Source organism: Aquila chrysaetos, chromosome 6 (assembly GCF_900496995.4).
Source record: "Aquila chrysaetos chrysaetos chromosome 6, bAquChr1.4, whole genome shotgun sequence".
NCBI lineage: Eukaryota > Metazoa > Chordata > Aves > Accipitriformes > Accipitridae > Aquila > Aquila chrysaetos.
The window spans coordinates 52,646,144-52,666,327 of NC_044009.1; the positions used below are offsets into that span (position 1 = coordinate 52,646,144).

Here is a 20,184-nt window from a genome sequence, read left to right on the forward strand (position 1 = left end):
ATTGGGGAATGTGCAGAATTGGGTTGAGTTACTTTCCTTCTAAGGTTAAGTACAGTTGTTTTGGGTTGAGGCAAAATATAGCAGAGAACTACCTAAGCCCACTGTCAGATGACAGAAAAATTAAGGCCAAAGAAGAAAAGCAGAATTGCTTAGAATTAAGAAACTAGGAAACCTTGTAATATTTTTCTATGTAAGACACAATTCTAGTGGGTTTTGTACATTAGCAGGTGCAGTCAGGAGAACAGTTTTCCTGAAAATATGGGAGGAGTGAGTTCCATTTGGCTGTACATTGCTTTTATGAACATAGGAAAATACCTTTTGGTTTCTTCTAAATCCAATAGAGTGAGAGCTGTGCACTTTTATCAAACCTGCTTTCTTCAAAAACTTTGAGATGAATGAAAAAAAAAAAGAGGATTGGACAGCATATTCTACTACTTTTATGGTGATCAGTTTTAAGTTAGAGTAAGTGTGATGTGACGACTGACTGATTGTCAAAAATGGCCTTTTTAGTATTCACAAACCTTGCTTTTTTCAAGACTGTTGTTCTGTTGGATTGGAAGAAGTGAGGGAGTTCTGATTTCCCAGCATTACAAATGAGGTCCTTTGGCCTTGGTATGTAGAAAAAAGAATCAACAGGTCCTTGTCTTCACAAAATAGGTGAAATACATGTCTTTCATTTATGCAGCCGCAGGCGTTCCTTGGCGGGTATGTCCTCCCAGCTCCTGTGAGCAGGAATGCTTTACGGTCGCTATTTGCTTGACTGATCTTCAGGTTCAAGTCAGCGACTACTGATAAGTACTGTGCTCCGACTCTTCTGTGCTAGGACTGCACGGTGCTAGGTGTGGGTTTATGCCATGGCCTTGACCCATACACGTACATCCAGTAGGTTACTACCCTTTTTGGTGATGCAGAGTAGTAAGGAGTTGCTCTTACAAACAGGACTTGTGTGGGAGACTGTCTTACAGAAGGCAGTGGTTATTTCTTTGGCGACACTCTGGTTCCAGCTGTTTAAAATTTTGGGTTTGTAGTATTATCTTCAGGCACAAATATCTTTGTCCATTTGGTCAGCGGAATTGGTGCAATGTGAGTGTTTAGTTATTTGTCAGTGTTAGTGTAGTGTTGATAATTAGTGTGTTGGCACAGCCGGGGTGGCTGGGCAGCTGGTCCTTATCTCTCCGTGGAATGCGTGGCGTCTGTGCTGGCAAGCCACACGTTTGTCAAAGGTTCGTGGGGAAATCCTCTGGTACATGGCTATAGCTGCTGGGGCTGTGTTCTTCCTCGGATACTTGTCCTGTAGCTTTTCCCCTGGTCCTTGTGTCACTGCCTGGCTTGCTCCAGCATTTTGTTCTTCTTTGACGAGCTAGAAAACTTGCCCTGGGTGGTATCTGTCAAGTCATCAATACCACTCAAGTACGTGTTACTTTTTAATTTCACTGGTATGTGGGAGAACACCCACCATCTGAGAACAGAATAAATATAGTCACGTTAGTCTGCTAATTAGCAGTGAAGAGGTCGTGCAGCAGCTTGCAAGGGGATACCTGCCTATCACCCTGTGGGGTGGTCAGTGTAGGTTAGAGAGGGGAGATGCTAAGTCTGACTGTCAAGGCAAGGAGAAACCTGTGAGGCTGGTGACCAAAGTTCTCCAATTTGTTTTTATCTGTTACTAGATAGGCTGCGCTTTGGGGGAAGAATGTGGAAAAAGGAATGAGAGGAGGACCTTGGATTTTGTCTGTGAGCTTCCAAGACATTATAGCACCTGGGATTCTCTTCTGGTATTTGGGTATTGAGTTTATGTCCATATTCTTTTAGGTGGTGGTTTTTTTGGTTTGTTGTTGTTGTTGTTGTCCTTTATGTTTTTGGTGCTTTGTGCCAACACATTGGTAGAAACAGCCTGGTTTAGTACAAGGGTAGTATCTGAAGGCATGGACTTTAAAGGAGGGAGTAAATTCTAAACAAATTTGACATCATTTGCAAGCTAAGTGGCGTACAATGAGATGGCCCTGAACACAAAAAGCTTTTCTTTTCTGGGTATTGGGGATGTGGTGCTTTGAGGTATCGATTCTGGGAGAAACTGGTGCTAGTCATTGCATGACTCTAGCCTGAACGAAGCAACGCAAAATAAAGGGTAGGCTTTTATTACAAAGAAGTTTGGTTAGATGAATTAATAAGTCTTTTCCACTTTAATTTCTGAGTCACGGAAATGCATTTTAAAATGAAGAATAGGTCTATTATTAAATGTCAAGCAGCCTATTTCAGGAAAAGAGAGAGGGGGAGAAACTAATTCTTAAAACACAAAACACTGGATAGCTATAACGAGAGATACGTGGGGTGGGTTTTTTTTTTTTCCTTTTTTTTTTTTTTTTTTCTTCTTACTAAATATGAAAGAGCTTCCTGTATTGATCTTGGAGATGGACAGTTCTAGCATTATAAGTTCTTCAGATAGCTGTACATGAATTAATAAACTGTTTATGGTATTAAATGATGATTTGTGGTTTTGGGAGACTGTAGTATATATTAAGGTTTGGTTAGATCAATCTAGCCATAAGATTTTTGTAGGCAAAATATATTTTAAATGTGTTTATTTTAAAATTAAGGTATGCCTTAGAAAGATAGGGTTGCAAACCTTAATAGCTCTTAAAGCAAGCTTGCCTCTTCAGTTTTTTAATGATAATTGCTCTCATAGCAAGTTTGATAAATACGATTTGTAATGCAATGTAACACATTTTACTGAAAGCTTAAGCAGCGGACTTTAGCTTGTTAGATCATATTCCATGATACCATGGTGCTAGGATGTGTGGATGCAGTTAGGTTTTAATAGAGTTTTGTCAGTTCACGCTGGCTAATTGCCATTCGGTGCAGTACTGCCTGCGTTGGACCCTGATTCAGCAGCAGAGATTGACAAAAATAATAATGCCAAATCTTTCTCTGACTGGCGCTTAAATATTGTTGTTGTCCGTTTTTACTCTGGCAGCTGCAGTGAATCACAGGAAAGCTACAAGGAACAGTCACTTTCATCCTTTGATATATTAGAGGTAAAGGCTGGAAATCTTAGATTTCAGATGAGCTGAACTCTGGTCTGCCTTCCTTAGGTATGAAAAAGACATTTGTGATCACTCTTATTTCTGCTTGGGAATTTCTTCCAGCAAACTTCTTTCTGATCACTCTTCGGCTGACCTACCCATCTTTTGCAGAAGTCTGATCCAAATGGCTCTGACAGAGCAGATGTGTACTATAGATCTGTTCTGAAAGGCTGAAACACTACTTGACTGGAGAGTTTTATGGATGCTTTTACTACTGAGTTGCATTCATTTTTTAAAAATTAACTATTCTGCTACTATCATGAGCTCAGTGTTCATTAATTCGTACATCATTTGAGTGTCAAATCTTGCATTATAACAAGGATTTGTCAACAGCAGTAATTTAATGTCTGAATTAACTGGTTCATAAAATGATCTGCTATTCTCATATATAGTACTCTTGTGGTCAATATCATAACAGTATCGATGGCCATCCTAAGGTTTCTATTTCTTCGCCTTTAGCCTAAATTCTTTCAAGTATGTATGAGAGGAACACTTGAAAGGCTGTGAATTGAGATGCTTGCTAACATACAGAGATGTCAAACAGGATAAATTTCAGTGCTGACTGAGGTGTTAAGTTGCATACGTTAAAAGAACGGTCTACATGACAAATAACAGATTCACTAGAAAATGCAGCATGCCTCAGTTAAATAATGAAAAAGCAGGAAATTACCAGTGGAGTCATAACAGTAATGTAACTCCATCCACTTACTCATCTTTCTAATGTGCCTGCCATCTGAAGGCTGTATACGGTAATGGATATGTACCCCAAAAGGTCAACCAAGGCAGTTTTCTGCCCCCCCCCCCAATAGCATATTCCCCCCCCCCCCCCCAATACTGTTAATTTAGAGGCGTGTAAAGGAAGAGAGGAGGAGGAGTTCTGTCTGCGGTTTGGTGCTATGCAGAGGTATTGAGGAAATAGTCTCTGTGCAAATGTGTAGCTGTATACGGTGATATTTAATCAAACGTATACTATAAAACACCAGTACAAATAATGGATTATCAGGAATAAGCATTTTTGATTCTGCTTTTCAACTGTGAAGCATTGCACCCATGACATGTGCTACTTAACCACAGTAAGAACCGTGATGTGATTTGGAAACGCGGCTCTATCCCTTGTCCTCTGAGAAAGCAAGCCACCGTAGTGGCTGCACAGGTATTGCTGGGGCGTATTTTTCTGTCTTCTGTTCCTCTACCGCTATCATCAACCTGCCAGTTAAAGCTCTTCTAGCATATAGCAAAACTTGTTTGAGCGTGTACTGACCAGGAGGCAGAAGCAGGCCTCCTTTTCCTTCTCTGGCGAGACAGGCTTCAGGGTGCCGGTGGGATTCCTGGGTGTTTTGTTATCCAGCTAGGTACTGCCCAGTGCATCCCCTCCGCTGCCAGCCGGTCCCACGTAGCCGTCGGGTGCCGGCGGGCTTAGCTCCAGGGGAGGTTGAAGGAGCTGGGAACTACTCAGCAGCAGAAAAACCAAATCCCTTCCCCTCTCCGAGAGCAAGCCCCAAACCTCCCTGCAGTCTGGAAAGCCAGGCTGGTGTCGCGAGTTACGCGTGCTGCATCTGGCGACTGATGGGAAGCCGGGGAGCGGCTGGGCAGCGCTGGGGGCTTTTGGCAGGGCCTGGTACCCAGGGGAGCAGCCCCCCCCCAGTTGCTAGGCAACCGCTGCCTGATGCTGTGCTGCGGCGCGCTGTGGATGCATGCAGATGTGGCCACATCTGGCAAAGGAAGGAGGTGTAGCGTTCTTCCTCACGTCCTGTGCATGTTCCTATAATACACGGTAGATCAAGCTGCATTTTTATCAGGCCCTAGCTCCTGTAGGCACTTCATTAAGCTTTTATGGCTAACATTAAGATCAATGTTTACTTGAAAAATGATGTTCAGCTCTATTATAGATTTTATTCCACAAGAAATTGACTGTTTTGTTTTGAAACAATACTTTCATAATAGTAATTTGCAGTTTGCATCCTTTCTTATCCAAGCATCAAGACATCATTAGTCAGTTTTGGTGTTTGTGGGAGTATAGATGGCTAACACAAGTCTGCTTTGCGCAGGTTGTAGTCTCACAGGTTCGGGAATCAGATTAAGGTCAGAGTAGTTTTGATATTAATTTGGAAGATGTAATCACAGTTCTAGGATGTAGATGGACTCTGGGACTCTAACTGTGCTTCTATATTAAATCAGTAAAAGTGCTGAGTGATAAGTCTTTTGATTTTCTTTGGAGGAACTTTTGTAAACAGTTTATTTCTGTCTCACTCAAGGATTAGGACACTTAATTCTTACTGAGCCTTAAGAGTGGCAACAGATTAAAGGGCCATTGAAGGGTGTGCTCATACTGATTTACAGAAACTGGCCATCTGAAAATGTGTAGAGGTAAAATTCTATTAGGTTTCTTCTGAATATAGTTTTTGCATGTAGTGCTTGAAGTGCTGCTGTGCTGGACTTCGTCTTACCCTCACCGCTGTGTTGCTGCAATTTATATCTCTTAAGTCCACAACAATGCCTGAAATTGCCACGAGTCTCACTAGTAAAGTATAAGGACAAAAAGCAGTTGGGGGAAACCATTGGTCTGTGAAACAGATGAATGCTCCTTAAAGAAGCCCAGATCAAGATAATCAACAGGCAGGTTACAAAATGCCATGTTCAGTGCTTCAAAATGGTGTTACTCTGGCTAGAAGCTTTCAGTTAACACCTTAGAAAAATTTTTTATGTGCAACATATTTGCAGTTTTAATACTTTTAGTCCATTAAGTCACAAGACATTAAGATTATGCTTATCGCTTAACAGACCACTCTTTCACTTAGGCAGCTTTCATCTTTCTCTTTCTCTCTCTAGTGTAAGTTTTGATGAGCATGCCCAGGGACAGACTGGAGCTGACTCTCGCGGGGTGAATGCTGATCCTGCTAGAGCAGTGTTGGAGGGGAGGGATGGCTTTGAGGGATGCAGGAAAGTGAGATGTAGGGGCTGGTCCTTTTTCAGCACTGGTAAGGAAATACTGGCTCAAGAATTGGGGCTTTTGTTGAATCAATGCACTAACAGGGGCTACGTGTCAAACTTCGAAGGGTATGACTCCAGGAATGTCACCAGGGGAGCAAAACTGGTGAATGCTTTTCAAAGTCCTGGCCTCAGTCTGTGCTCCCATTGTTTCTACAGAAGGGATAATATTTTTTTTTTTCTCTTACAGAGATATTGTGAAAGTGAATTAAAAGCTTTTGAAGCAACTGGATAGAGTAGTGATGAATGCCGTGGCTTTGAGCCCCTGAGAAAATTAAATATTGTTCATTCTGTGCATGGCTTGGCTGGTATGAAATAAATAGGGCATAGGGCCGTGTGGCGAGTTACAAGTAGAAATACTGAACAATTGCTTCATTTTACCAAATCTAATCTGCTATGTGCACTCGGTGAAAGTGGGCTCTGCAGAGGGGTGGTTGTTTTTTGTTTGGGTTTTGGGTTTGTTTTTTTTTAGTACATGAGAAAAGCAAGTCAAGGTTTTGCAGCTATCTTTAATTCTGCCAGTTTTTCAGAGCTTGGGTTTGAAACCTCCATAACATTCTCTTACCACAGCATTTTATTGTGGCAGTTTTAGGAAAGGCTGGCAATGCAGAGGATTTCTAAATTTGCATACTTATTGCCTATAACACTGCCAAACTGCAGTTTTTTGGGGCAGGAATTTCCCTTGCTTTGTTGCTGCTAGATACTGCTTTTAAATTAGCTTTATTCTTAGAAGTGGTAGCTCAAAACCCCAGCATGTTTACCTTCGTCCTCTTCCTGAAAACCTTGTTACTCTATATTTGAGTAAAAAACCGCTATTCTTTGCAAAGCTTCATCTCTTCTGAGGTCTGGAGGAGGGACTTAAGGTTATAAGAATAGCTGACATGGCCAGAGATGGTGTTTGTGTTGAGAGGTTCCTTCCACTCGTGGCTGTCGGTGACCAGACTGTCTTGGCTGTCTGCATCCCATGTGCCAGCCATGCCTGCTCCAGATTGTGGTGAGCCTGGACAGAATTGTGGAAGGAGCCTGTTTGTTTGAGTGCAGGCAGGAGGAGAGCCAGGTGAAGAGGGAGAAGTCTGAGCTGAGCAGAACAGCCTGGCCCTTGGAGAGAAACAGGTATTTGGGGGCAAAGAGAGAATCAGCTTCCCAGAAAAGGGGGCTGAGGGGTAGGGTTAGAAGGGGGAAAATGAGTGGAGAAGAGTGCTGACGACCCTGACTGGCTGTTTGAAATAGCTGAATAAGGAAACATTAAAAACCGTTAAGTGGTAACCTTGGGAAATGAGAGGAGAAGCCCAGCAAGAAAAGACTGCCTTTCCCTTGCGGCAGTGGTGGCACGGGAGAGCTGAAGATGGAGAAGGCTGGGAGGTAGTCTTAAGGAAAGGTGGGAAAGAAGCAGCAGAGCGGCAGAGGAGCCCCAGCTGGGAAACTGAACCCGGGGTGTGTGGGTGGAAAGGCTGGGTGGTGAGGGTGGCCGAATGCTGAAGGCTTGTGGGAAAATGTGGGTGACAAGGTCATAATGCACACGTGCTTTGGGAATTACCTTATGCTCCCCAGTTCTGGCTCTTTGTGGGTTGTGGTGGGTTTGTTTGTTTGGAGTTTCTTTGAGTGCTTGAACTTTCAGTGGTCCTCTTATGTAGTGCTGATGTTTTCCGTGTGTGATAGGAATTGAGTGGTACAAGTTCAAACTGTGCTTTCATACCTAAGTGGCTTGCGCTCCAAGTGCAGAGTAAGCAGGTCAGCGGTGTCTGTTGTTGGGAGGAAGATGGAGAAAATGTTCAGCATGATTCTTATTATTAGCCACAAGTCTTTGCTTAAGTTCCTTATTTACTGCTAAGAAAGCTTGGAAAGGCAGCCAGAGGCATGCTGCTGGTTTAGTTTTGTTTGTTTTTTGGGTTTGCAGCCCTTGTATCTAGTTCTGGATTTAAACCCTTATATTTATTTTTTTATTTAAGACATGTTAATTAAATTATCTCTTAAAGATTTGTGATATAAAGCATTTATGGGCACTGAAAAGCATTCAAAATCTACAAGTGTATTGACAGAAACATGGGGCTTTTGGCAGAAGTGTCCCAAGATCGGTGTGAGGTGGTCTGGACCATTGCTGAATTTTTTTTTCTTAGGTATTTTGTGTTATCTCAGATTGGAGAAGGAGAGCCTTGCTCCTATTTGCCTAGTCCTAGCTTTGAATATATATATATATATTTTTTATTTCCAATACTTGCTGAAAAATGCTATCTTGGCTAGTTAAAATGATAGTGAATTTTTTGTGCAAATATGAAGTTCAGGGAAGGGGAAAAAAGGGAGGGGGGAGATACTTCCATCTTGAAACAGAGCTATGTTAAAAAAAAAAAGAGTTCCAAACGATGAACTTTCATTTTATTAAAAAAAAAATTATTCTGTCTGAAACTATTTTTTTCAAATTCAACTCAAGCACTTGATTGAAGAAAAAAAGATCAGCTAGCCTGTCTTGGTGATTTCTGTGTATCCACTGGGAATTCAATATGCATGGATTTTTGCTTTATTTTATTTGTTCAAATAAACCTTTATTGAAACAGAAGCTAATTTGAGGGTTGTTTGCGGTGAGGTTAGGTGGAGCCTGGGAGCTCTCGGGCACGTGTGGGAGCAGTTTAAACTGAGCAGCGCCTGAATGGTTACGGATGGAACCCGGTTCTGGTTTCCACCTGGCTGCATGTATGCCCAGAGAAGGGGCAGAGCTGGCCAGCCCTGCCCGGGACTGGAGCAGAGCGGGTGGCTTTCACCAGAAAACCAGGCAGAAAACAAGTGGTCGCTCTTCAACCATTTGATCTTAATTCCTCATCCCACGTGAACGAAACATGGTGTTCCAGCAGGTACCCCAAGGAGCAAGCCACCTCATCAGTGGGGCACCCGCCGGATTCAGCGGTGGGACTGAGCCTCCGCCGCGTGTCTTTGAAAGCTCCCTCCACCCCAAAGAGATAGCTCGTGTAGCATGAATTTGAAACTTGCGTTCCAAGAAAAAAAGGGAGTCCCCCCCAGCTGCCTCGTACTTACCCACAGGTTTTTATGCGTACGTTTGCAGAGTAACCGGCTGGGACTGTATAGGCTGCCAAGTTACAGTATCTGCCGGTGGTTTTTCTCTGTGTAATGGAATACTTTATTTAATTTCCTCCTTAAAAAAAATGGTACTTATAGGACATGAAAAGTAGGAGTGGTTCTTTGCCACTAGTAATGCTCACTTTTGTAGCAAAGCAACCCAGGACTAGATTAATGGTTAGAGCTTGAGGCCAAAGGCATTTCGCAGCAGGCTGCACTGCCTGTCCCCCATAGTGAGATGCTGTGCGTACATGGGAGTGGAAGTACCCTGAATTAGCTAGACTTTAAAAGATTAAAGCGGGGTTTATTTTTTTTAAGAAAGGGGAGGAATATTGAATCTAAATGTTAACTATCGTAAAAAAGAAGTTTGCCATCATTGCTGCTAACTTTATAATAGCCTGTTGCACCACCTTTATTCAAACACCTGAAAGCTGCACAGCTAGCTAATGCATTGTAGCAGACTGCAGTGGCTTCTGTACAGACTATTTGTTTAAAAACTGCACAGCATTGGGAATAGAAGCTTTTTCCAATTGCCCATCGATGACTGCTGCACTTCTGAGGATTACTCGCTTATGTTAAAACAAGAGGTGCTGAAGAAAAAAATTCTTCTGTATTATTAAGAGCTTGGGGAGGAAGTGCCTTTGTATCTCAGCTGGTGCTGAACAAATCACTATTCTGCTCAACACTACAAAAGCCAATTGCAGCCACCATGGTGACAGACTGCGTGGGGAGGGTTAACACTTCAGCTGTTTTCTTCTCTCTGTTTTCTAACGAAGATCTCTGTTAATTTGTTTTTTCTTTGTAATTTTCTTCCTATAATTAAACTGTTCCTGTTGACTAGCATGAAAATGAATTGTGCTAACCTGAAACACGTATTCCTGAGCCCTTGAAATTTTAAATCAGCTGGCTGTGAATCACTTCAGCAAGAAAAAGAGCTATTGGTTGTGTTTATATTTAAGACAGATGGAAAACTTTATTAATGATTACATAGTAAAATAGCCCTTCGAGCATAATTTGAAAAACTGTATTTAAATCATTCCATCTCTTCCATCTCATTGGTTCAAATGAACTGTAATTAAAATGTAATGTGAATTTCTTATATTTTGGAAGTATTTAAAATGAAAATGACCTGTTACAGAAGCTCCCTCAGTGCTGTTTTTCACCTGGTATGCTGTTGTTTAACGAAGATAAACTGGACTAGTTCTCAGATTCCTGTCTCGCTGTGGGAGTTGATGTGACTCTGTGCTCCTTGGGGAGATCGCTTTGGGAGGGACAGAAATACATTTTACTAGAAAGTAATGTGGCAGGGTGAGGTAGTGTGGCAAGAGTGCGATGGTGTGTGAAGAGAGCTGGGCCAGGAGTGAGTTAAACCAGGGAAGTTAACAGTTGTGATACTGCTGGATTGAAAAGCTGAGGGTGTTTTTTCAGAGCTAAGATAGAAAAGGGTTATATATAAAATTACATCTAATTAACATAGGTAGGTTAAAATGTGGACAAAATTTATGAGAGCTTTTTTTAATTATAAGAAGCTTCTTTATGTTCTAGAAAAGACAGTCAAGTGATAAGGACTTTCTTCTGTTTGTTTTCTTTTATAGGCACTTAGAAAGTTATCCAGCAGTTCAATACTAAGATAGTGCTTTGGGACCATGGCCGAAGCAGAACTCCCAACCTTGACATGGAATGCAGCTTATAATGGTAAGTGTAAGGTTTTAAGTACAGTCATCTAACTTACAAATCTGTGTTGAGAGTGGACATGGAGGCCCTCACACTTTGCTTTTGTTGACGAAACTTACTGTTGCAGGCAAGAGCCTAAATATGTAGGTGAGTGACTGCAGCGTTCTTTTGCAAGGCATCTTTGGTGGTAGTAAGATGGTGTTCAAAATCTTTCTGCAAGATAAAAATTAATTTGCTTTTAGTGTTCAAAGGCCATATTTAAAATAGCATTGTGAACACATTATTTGAGAAAAATGAAAATTGCCGTTTTCTTCTTTCTGTTAATATATGACTAATGTTCAGTAAAATGATGATTATTGGTTAGAACTGTCTGTTGGCACTACTTTGTTGTCTTTTTGTGTAATCTTTATTAAAATCTGTTACATTGCATGAAAGGTGTATATATATTGCATGTGTTTCTAAATGAAGGCAAGTTACGTAGACTGTCCATGTCGTATGCAGGTCAAAATGGTTGGTATTCATAGAATGGTAGAAAACAGAAAGTACCTGCATATATAGAAAGAAACAGGTACTTTAAACATCTCCACACTGCACTTTCCTTTACATTTTCAGTTCAAACTGTGTGTACCTGTTAGCTAATTCAGGCATGTTTTCTTTGCTTGCAGTGGGATGCTTGTCTTTGCTTCCATGTTGGATTTGAACTGTGGGAGTTTAATACATCTCAGCAACTGCTGTCTTTCCTCAGCATTTGAGCTAGATACCAAGTAAAGCAATGAGGAGATTTGTTTACTGCAAGGTGGTTCTAGCCACTTCTCTCATGTGGGTGCTTGTGGACGTCTTTTTACTTCTGTACTTCAGTGAATGTAATAAATGTGATGACAAGAAAGAGAGGTCTCTGCTGCCTGCTCTGAGGGGTAAGTGCTAAGTCTAAGGTATCTTTGAAGGTCACGGGTATTATTTTTTTGTTAAGTATTTGGCCTCATATATGTTTCTCTGTACTTTCTAAATTATTTTTCCAATTCAAACAGACAAAATACCAGGAACTGAAGTACTTTGTTTCTGTAGTGCTTTAGTGGTTTCTGAATTAGTTTCAGTTATCTTAGTGTTTGACCTTTGCCATAACAAAGCCTGAGTCTTGTGTGTTTTCTTCAGTGAAACTAATATAAATGTCTTCAATATGTGGAAGAGAAAACCGAAGTAACCATTTTAAGAACCTTTTTTATCAGAAGTCATTTGACCTACAAGAGAATTGATACTGTATGATTCTTTTTTCATTTGTGAAACACACTTACTTGTAAGCTTGCTTTTGAACTCTTAACTCTGGCTGAAACAATCACTTTAGAATATACTTAGATTCCCTCTACCATATGAAAACATTAGGATCAAGTCTCAAATGCAGATGGAGCAGAGATTCTCGTCTCACTCTAAATATTTTTAGCAATGTAATTTACTAAAGGGGAGTTCATGAAAACTGAACCTTGACAGAAGCTGCAAGTTTTCGAGTTCGTAATTGCTAATTTCCAGAGCAGTCATTCACAGCACAGATCGTGTGCTTCTGTGCATTCAAAAGACACAAGTACTTGCAGTTTAGTGTTGCAGTGAACTTGAAAGTAGCCCAGAGAAGCTGTGATGTTGACTCCCGAATGGAGTGAAGACTGTAAATATGTGGGAAATTCACGAGAAGAGGAAGTAGAAATTTATGAAATATAGGTGTTTGTTTTTCCTTGTAAACTAACATCCTATTCTTAAGAAGTTTAGATTCAGCATATGGAAGAAGGAAGATACTTTGAATCCCTGATAGGATTGGAACAAGATTAATTAGAACTAGTGCAGCTGCTTTTGTAACATGTTTACTGTTCACAATAGACAAAAATTGTCTGATGCTCTTCCTCTCTTCATAAATACGTATGTATGTTACACTACTGATCCTCAGCTTTGTCCACAGCATAAACCATTGTCATCCTTTTAAAAGTACTTTGGGGTTATGGTTCAGTTGGGTTGATAACTTTGCAATCATTTGAAATAAAAATACCATTCAGTAATGAGTTTGTCATATGGCAGTCCTTACTCAAAATGTATTTGGAAGATTTCACTTCCAATCATATAAATAGCTACATGGTATTAAAAATAATAAAAAAAATTGTTAGTTTTCCAAATGAAAAGGATATTGCTTGTTGTCATAGTTTGTTTGGTTTTTTTTTCCCCCTGTGTAATTGAATTACTGTATTTTTAAACAAATATTAGGCAAGAACCTGGCATATTGTGAATAAAACAACCCATTTTATCTATACTGTCAGCTGCAGAAAAATGATCATAGATCGTTGTGGAAGTATGCATTGGAATTTTCTCAAAATTGATGACATTTTGTGACATGTCTTTAATTGGTTGCATTTTTTGCTATGTAATTGGATAATTTGTAAAGAAAAATATTAAATATTAGAATGATAGATTTTATTTGAGAATTAACAACTTGTAAGTCAATCTAGGCTAAAAAAAAAAATTGCATAAACACATATCCCTGCCACTACCACTCAAATTTAGATGAAAATGTCTGGAACTTGCAAGTATGAGTTCATCTTTTTGACACTTTTTTTTGTCAGTGCAATACTATGCAATACTTGACTTTTATTTTTAAGTACTCTGTTGCATTTGACTACTTGAAATGACTTTTTTTTGGTTTTTTACCTTCAACTTACTGAATTCTACATGCTCTGCCTGTTATAAAAAGGTGAGGTTTCTGCACAGGAATTCTAAAAGCAACACTGTTTCTTCTTGCTCTCAGTTCTGAGAAACAAGCTATATTGAATATATAACCTTATTTCTGCTTTAAAGCCTGGTAAAAGAAATATTCAGTCTGTTACTATAATATGCATATTCTACCTGATTCTGGAAGAATATTTGGTTATAATACTTCTTACAAAATTTTGAAAGTATATACAATGTTTGGGGACACTAGCACAGTTTTATTGGAAATTGATTACATGTCTTTTTTGTGAGATTACTGAAATTTTAGAAGGCTTCTGCCACAAAGGAACAAAACGAGAAAAAGCAGAGTTAATCTACTTTATCCTTAAGGTTTTGATCAGTTGTTTAAAAGGGGGAAGGAAAAAAAAAAAAAAAGCCAGTACTGTAGAATTTAATAACATATCCTTCACTCATACCTCTACTCTGCTTGGTGACATACGGACTTAAATTACAACAATTCCAGTAAACAAGAATCACTGAACATTCTCATTTAAAAGATTTTGGTTTTATGAAAACATTGTTTGGTAGATGAGGGCTGTTAATTCACTAACAACAACTTGTGTAAATAATTGCAACAAACCCACTTTTTCTCATTGGCAGTTACAATTGAAGGTTTGATAACTTAGTATGTAGTTTGTGGGGTTTTGCGTCAGTATATCCACAGACTTGAAATACTGTACAGACTGTTCCAAATAAGTGTGGATATTCTTGAATGAAACTTATATTCCAGGCCACTAAATTCAAAGTTAATTTGTCTGACTTTTGGGTTTTTCCAATGTCCTAAATATTTCTTGTTATATTAGATAGTCATATGTAATCTAATAGTATTGCTATGTCAGTATGCGTTTTTGAAAATAAAAAAAATCCAGAGTAATTTTTCACTTTGTTATGGAGATTTAGCAAAATGTCTTCATTTATTTCTGCTGAAATTATATGTGCTCTGCTGGAGTAATTAGAAATGTTTTTTTAAACTTCTGTAGCTTCCAATCCAGCAGACTACTAAAACCTCTTTACAGTAAGTGCCATGAGCTATTATGACGGAAATGTAGTGCTGCTTTTTTGCTGTAAAGTACCTGCATGGGTACCATCACCTTTGTCTTATTAATAGTGCATTTGTCAGTCTCTGAATACCTCTAATTGAGAATGCAGATTATCTGTAAACATAAAAAGCAACATAATTACAGTATTTCCACAAGGATATTAAAAAAAGACACAACAAGAATTAATATACTAATAGAAATTTAAATTGGACACAGTAATCCGGTATTTGAAGTCACTTAATCCATCACCCTCGTCATTAATTTGAGAGGAAAGATTCTGCTTACGTAGAATGATGTGTTTAGAGGCGAAGAGGTAAACTTTCCATGCCTTTTTCAGTCCTAACTATTGCATTCTAAATGATTCATAAAGACATCTTTACATCAACATCAGATGTTGAACTGTAAGCAGTGACAGTCCATAGACTGGAACACAGCTGTCAGAAACCCCTCTGATGTCTCGCTGTACATTTTTAAGTATACAAGTGACAGGTACAAAAGCTGAGTGTTAAAAAATGAGCTGTCACTGAGCTGGGTCAGTGGTATTGCTTAACAACTTGCAAGTGTTATCCTAATCAACCCTGAGCTGGCTTTCAGTCAAGTCATATTTACTTGCATCTGTTTTTGTGCCACTATTGAAAGAAACAACATTTATTTCTTCAACTTACTTCCTACTTCGGAAGAAAATAAATATTGGACAGCCTTTCATTACTGTCTGTTTATCAGTGGCATATGCAGAAACTGTGAAAATATCCTATCAGCAGGTCAGCAGTTCTGCTTCCCCTTTGTGTAGGGCCCGCATCCAGAGGGCTGAGTTATGTCACTGCTGCTTTCTCCTAACATTTTAGTGTAGGTGTTTGAGCGTACCTCAGAGTGCCTAGCACAGTATTGTTTGGGCAACATTGTCTGATAAATCTTGAGGAGGTGATGGAGGAGTAAGTTCCCAGGATGTGCATCAAACAGACTATGGGGAAGCACTTTTGAGAGCACTCAGTGACATAGAAACAGGTTTGCAGTCCCTTCCCGTTCCTGGAGACTCCTTGTGTCTTACAGCAAGCTGCTCAAAAGCATAGAGATTTTCCTGGAAACTCAGGTTTTACCTTGAATTTCAGGAAGTTTAGAGTAGGTCTGACCATGCCTAAACCATTTCAGAAGAGCTGTAAGAGAGGTATAGGTTTTATGGAGAGCATCACATTAAGTAGAAGCTGGGTATGGCTTCTCCCCAGATGGAAATAAAGCGCATATTGTGTAGTGGAAAAGGGGACAGGGCAGCACTTAGCAGTGCTCCTGATAGGAGAGAGCAGTCTGGGGAGAGGGTCCTCTCTTCTCCTTCCTCTCTGTGTGGCCCTTCCCACAAAAGCAGGAGCCAAAGCTGACTGATGGATTTAAAACATGGAGAGCCAAGGTGCACCAGTCAGAAGTTTGCTTAGACAGGGCTTTGAAGGGAAGAAACAAGCTGGCAAGTCCAAGAAAAGCCAGACATCTAGAACGTTTACCCTGTAGGGTGCGTGCATGAGGACTTTGGCAACATGGCACTGGGTAAACTGATGGGAGGCACAGCACAGCCATCACTTAGTTTCTGAAGTTTTTGGGTATTCACGGTGTATTGTATTGCCTCTTGAAGGACCCATACTGCAACCTGAGCCGGTTGTGGGTTCAGCATCATGCGGGAGAAAATAGCGCTTGGTTTGTCAGATGCTCTGACTCGCCTTGGGCTCTTCTGCTCCATGTTGGTGCAGTATGTATTTCTTGTTTGGCTTCCAGCTAAGTATTGTACAACTCAGTCATGTTCAGTGCTAGTATTAATGACAACTGTTTCAAATATTGCTCAAGGACAGGTCTGTTTCTTTTGGAAAAGCTGGTTCTCAAGGTCTGCCTGCGTGGGACTGTATCTAGTCTTGTTTAGAGTACATGGGAGTGAATGGGTGAAATGACAGATAAGCGGAAAGGTAGCTGCCCAAGGAAGAGATTGCAGAAGCAATCTTTCTCATGTTGTGAACTAATCATGTTCAATCTAATGTTCCTAGCAGATGGTTCTTCTGAAACGTACAATACTTGCAACTGTCGGGATGGGATGCTTTCAGGTCTGGTTGAAGAAACAGTCTTATTTTTATTAAAAGCAGAAGTCTTTTTTTATGTGCAAACTAGAAGTCAGTTTACTCAGCACAGTGAGCTGACAATGAAGGAAATGTTTAAAGCATACTGGAACGCTATTAAATTCCAAGCTGCGAGGTAAAAAGGGAACTTATGAAGAAGGTATGGTATGTAAAAGCTGAAGCCATGGTCCTTTTATTTAAAAAATAGCTTGAGCTTTCTCTTTACTGCTTCCGTTTTCTTCCAGCAACTTCGTGACTGTAAATACTTTCTTATTAACTCTGGAAGTCTTGTTCTCCGAACACACAAATGGAGTGCTTTTGAACAAATATTCAGTGCGTACTCCTAAAAAGCTGAGAGAAGGGTTTTACATCTTGAAACAAATCCACAAATTGTGTATATTACTGCAGCTGTAGATATTTGCCTATATACATCATAATAAAGCCAGCTGCCACCAAGGACCTCATAACGTGTCTAATAAGATGGCCTAAACATTGCAAGGCCAGCACTTTTTGGAAAAAAAAAGCAGACATCGGCAGGTGACCAGTGAGAATCTCTCAGCAGAGCTGTCTGTCCCAGAAGACCCTACTTCTCATGTGCGTTCTACTGTCATGTGGATGTGCATTACTTTCTGATAAACTGCACCTGCTAGGTCTTGCTGCTGTACTAAAAAAGCTACAGACCATTTCTAAGCCAAGGCAATTTGACAGCCCGGCATCTTATCAATTAAGCTTTGTTTTAATTTTCCACTAATTAGGGTAATTCTGAATGCTCACAAGACCTCTTTCATGGTTACTGTAGCCTCCTCCTCACTGCAGCTCCTTACTGTGAACCAAATGAAGACTGTCAGCCCTTTGGGTTAGGTGCTGTGAGATGACTAAAAGCTCCCCAGCCTGGTTGGAACCAGGGGGCAGGGACCAGGCGGTGTGTGTCAGCAAAGCGGTCGGAGTCGAAGGTGCAGCTTTGATCGTTAAGCTGCTTTTGGTAGGAGGAGGAACATAACTCCAAAAAATGGAAGGACTTCATCTCTTTTGATCTGTTTGGCTATATGCATGGCCCTCCATCCATAATCTCAAACACTCTTAGAGAATCATACCACCCCCATAAGTTTCTGTCATGCCAGGAGGGTGTTTGGTTTATTGTGCCTGGTGCAGCAGTTGAGAGAGGGAGGATCTTAATTTGTCTCTAAGCATCTTGTCAGGAAGAACACGTCCTGGAATCGAAGAGGGGTTTTGTGCATTTCTTTTAGTGTTTTTCCATCATTCATGGTAGAGGAATTTGAAATGGAAGAGGACTTTACTGCAGAAGAACCTCTAATCTTTAATTTGAAGTTAAAATACGTTAGTTAAATTTAGTGTTTTCTGTTTGGAAAGCTGTATTTGAAGACAGTTGTTGTTAGCAGTTTTCTGCCCAGATTAAGAGTAAAATATGTAGTGAGCCTGGGGGAAGTAAAATATTTCTCTCTAAATAATAAAATGGGAAGCATGTGCCATGAGTGAAACAGTAATTGTGAAGAAAGTGTGATTAATTAAAATGAGTGTATGTGAGTAATGAGATGAAATTGTAATTTTGAGTGCTTGTGTTTGCAACGTGAATAATGCTTTTAACGCAGCTTTGTAATGTCATTGTATGTTTTGGATTTTCATGAAGTGGTGACAAATCTTTAAGGTTATTTTGGTGTCTAATGCTTTTATGCAGTTTTTTGCTTCTGTGTTGTCAACTATGTTCTCAAGTGCTACAAAAAGGGATTTGTCATGAAATCAGTAATCACTAAAATGCTATATTGAAGAAAACTCAGTATAAGAGGAAGGTTCATTTATTCAAATCCTATAATGTGTTGATGTATTTTTTTTAAAGAGAAAAGGTCTGTATTATGATCATAGAAAGCAAGTGAATGAAACATTTGGATGCTGTAATAAAAGTTTGGGGTTATGGCCAAGTTTAGAAAATAAGGCATTCATTTTGGTGGTTTCCATAGTAACATGTTTATCTGTCAGATTACTGTATGCATTGGACTGTCTGCAATAACAATGGTAGCAAATATTTTTAATAGCATATCATAAAGATTTAATAGATGGATGGATGAGTATGTACATTGTACTGAAATCGTGTCACAAATTTGTTGACAAATAAAATTTAAAGTGCTGATTTGGATGTTGTGACAACACATTAAGCTTATTTATAGATTTTCATCACACAGTTCAAGAAAAAAGCATTTCTGAAGCTTGAGGGAAAACTAGGATAGCAGACGTTTTTTTCTGATTGCAAACTTAAAAAAAAATAATAAATGGAGGCTGTCTTACTGAGAGATGTGGTGCTCACTGGTTTGAATGTACAAGCTCCAGCCAGAAAATGTCATGTTTTCTAGCACACTGTGGACTCCCATCTGAGGATGAATTGACAGATATTTCTTACTGTAGCAATATCATTCCATAACTTCCCGTTAACTTTTATTGCTAGGTATTTTAAATATTAGACATTAGAAGAATGACTGCCAAGCTGTTTTGGCAGAATGAAGGACTCGTCTGTTGTGGAATGGGTCTTAGTAAATGAGTGTCCTTGAAACTATGATTTGTGTTTCCTGGAAATGGTGTTTCTGTTATACTGCTCTTTGTCTGCTGAATGGTACATACATTGCCTGTCTCTATGGCTGTGGGTATTGCATGAAGCAAATGAAAATGTTGACAGATACTAAATAACCTTTTCCCTCCCCTGAAGAAGGGGAACACCTCCCCCACCCCCCCAACCCAGCAAGTATCTCTCAGTAATTTCTGATCTCCTGAAAAACAAATAACCAGCCACGTGGTCTGGAATTCCTTATTCTTCTACAGTTCCACCACCAGAAGTTTCTGACTGCTCCTCCAGCTCTGCAGGTCCCCTGGCTACTGGATGAGATAGGTGATTCCCAAGCTTGCTTCATGCCATGTGGATGGTTATGGTTGCAATATTGGAGGCTGGTTATGCTTCCCACCCGTACTGCTTTTAGGAAAGGCCAGCACTATTAGAAGAAAGAGGAACATGTATTTCTCAGTGCCATAACCAGGAAACAGCTCCTGCTTCTGGTACTGAGAAATACATGGATTCATCCTCAAGGGATCCAGTTTAAAAAAGAAATCCACAAAAACCGGAAAACAAAAACTACCACCATCACCCCTCCAACCAAAACGTGGGATTATTTGATTAAATTGTACATGATCATCCTGACATCCAGAAAGTGTTGTTGATTATTATGCACAGTACTTTGCCATAAAAGTAGAGTAGGAAGGGAATGATGTTCTCCCAAGTCTCTGAGCTCCCATGGAAGTCTTGATTGCACAAAGTATAATTTTCACATTTTTGTGTTGCGTTCCTAATTATTTTTGTACAGATATGGTTTATCTCAAGGTTTATTGTTGAGAGTTTTTTAACCTAAGAAATACTTAATGAAAAAACCTGAATAATGATGTAAGAGTGAACTTGTATGATACATATATATATGCTGTACACTACCCACAGTA

The 20,184-nt window shown here is 39.8% G+C and overlaps 1 protein-coding gene across 9 annotated transcripts in view; it reads left to right on the forward strand.

The window, feature by feature from the left end:
- The window catches only part of GALNT13 (polypeptide N-acetylgalactosaminyltransferase 13), a 199,104-nt gene that overhangs the window by 45,614 nt on the left and 133,306 nt on the right, over positions 1–20,184 (forward strand). For 8 of the 9 annotated variants that reach the window (XR_003923877.1, XR_003923880.1, XR_003923881.1 and 5 more), the window contains 2 exons: positions 10,733–10,832; positions 11,477–11,725. Coding sequence is in view for 2 of the 9 variants with exons in the window: in XM_030017557.1 (XP_029873417.1) it covers positions 11,584–11,725 (142 nt within the window). In the remaining 7 variants the exon portion in view is untranslated. Of the gene's footprint in view, positions 1–1,634; positions 1,781–10,732; positions 10,833–11,476; positions 11,726–20,184 lie in introns of those variants that run through there. The other variant, XR_003923879.1, reaches the window with a different exon arrangement.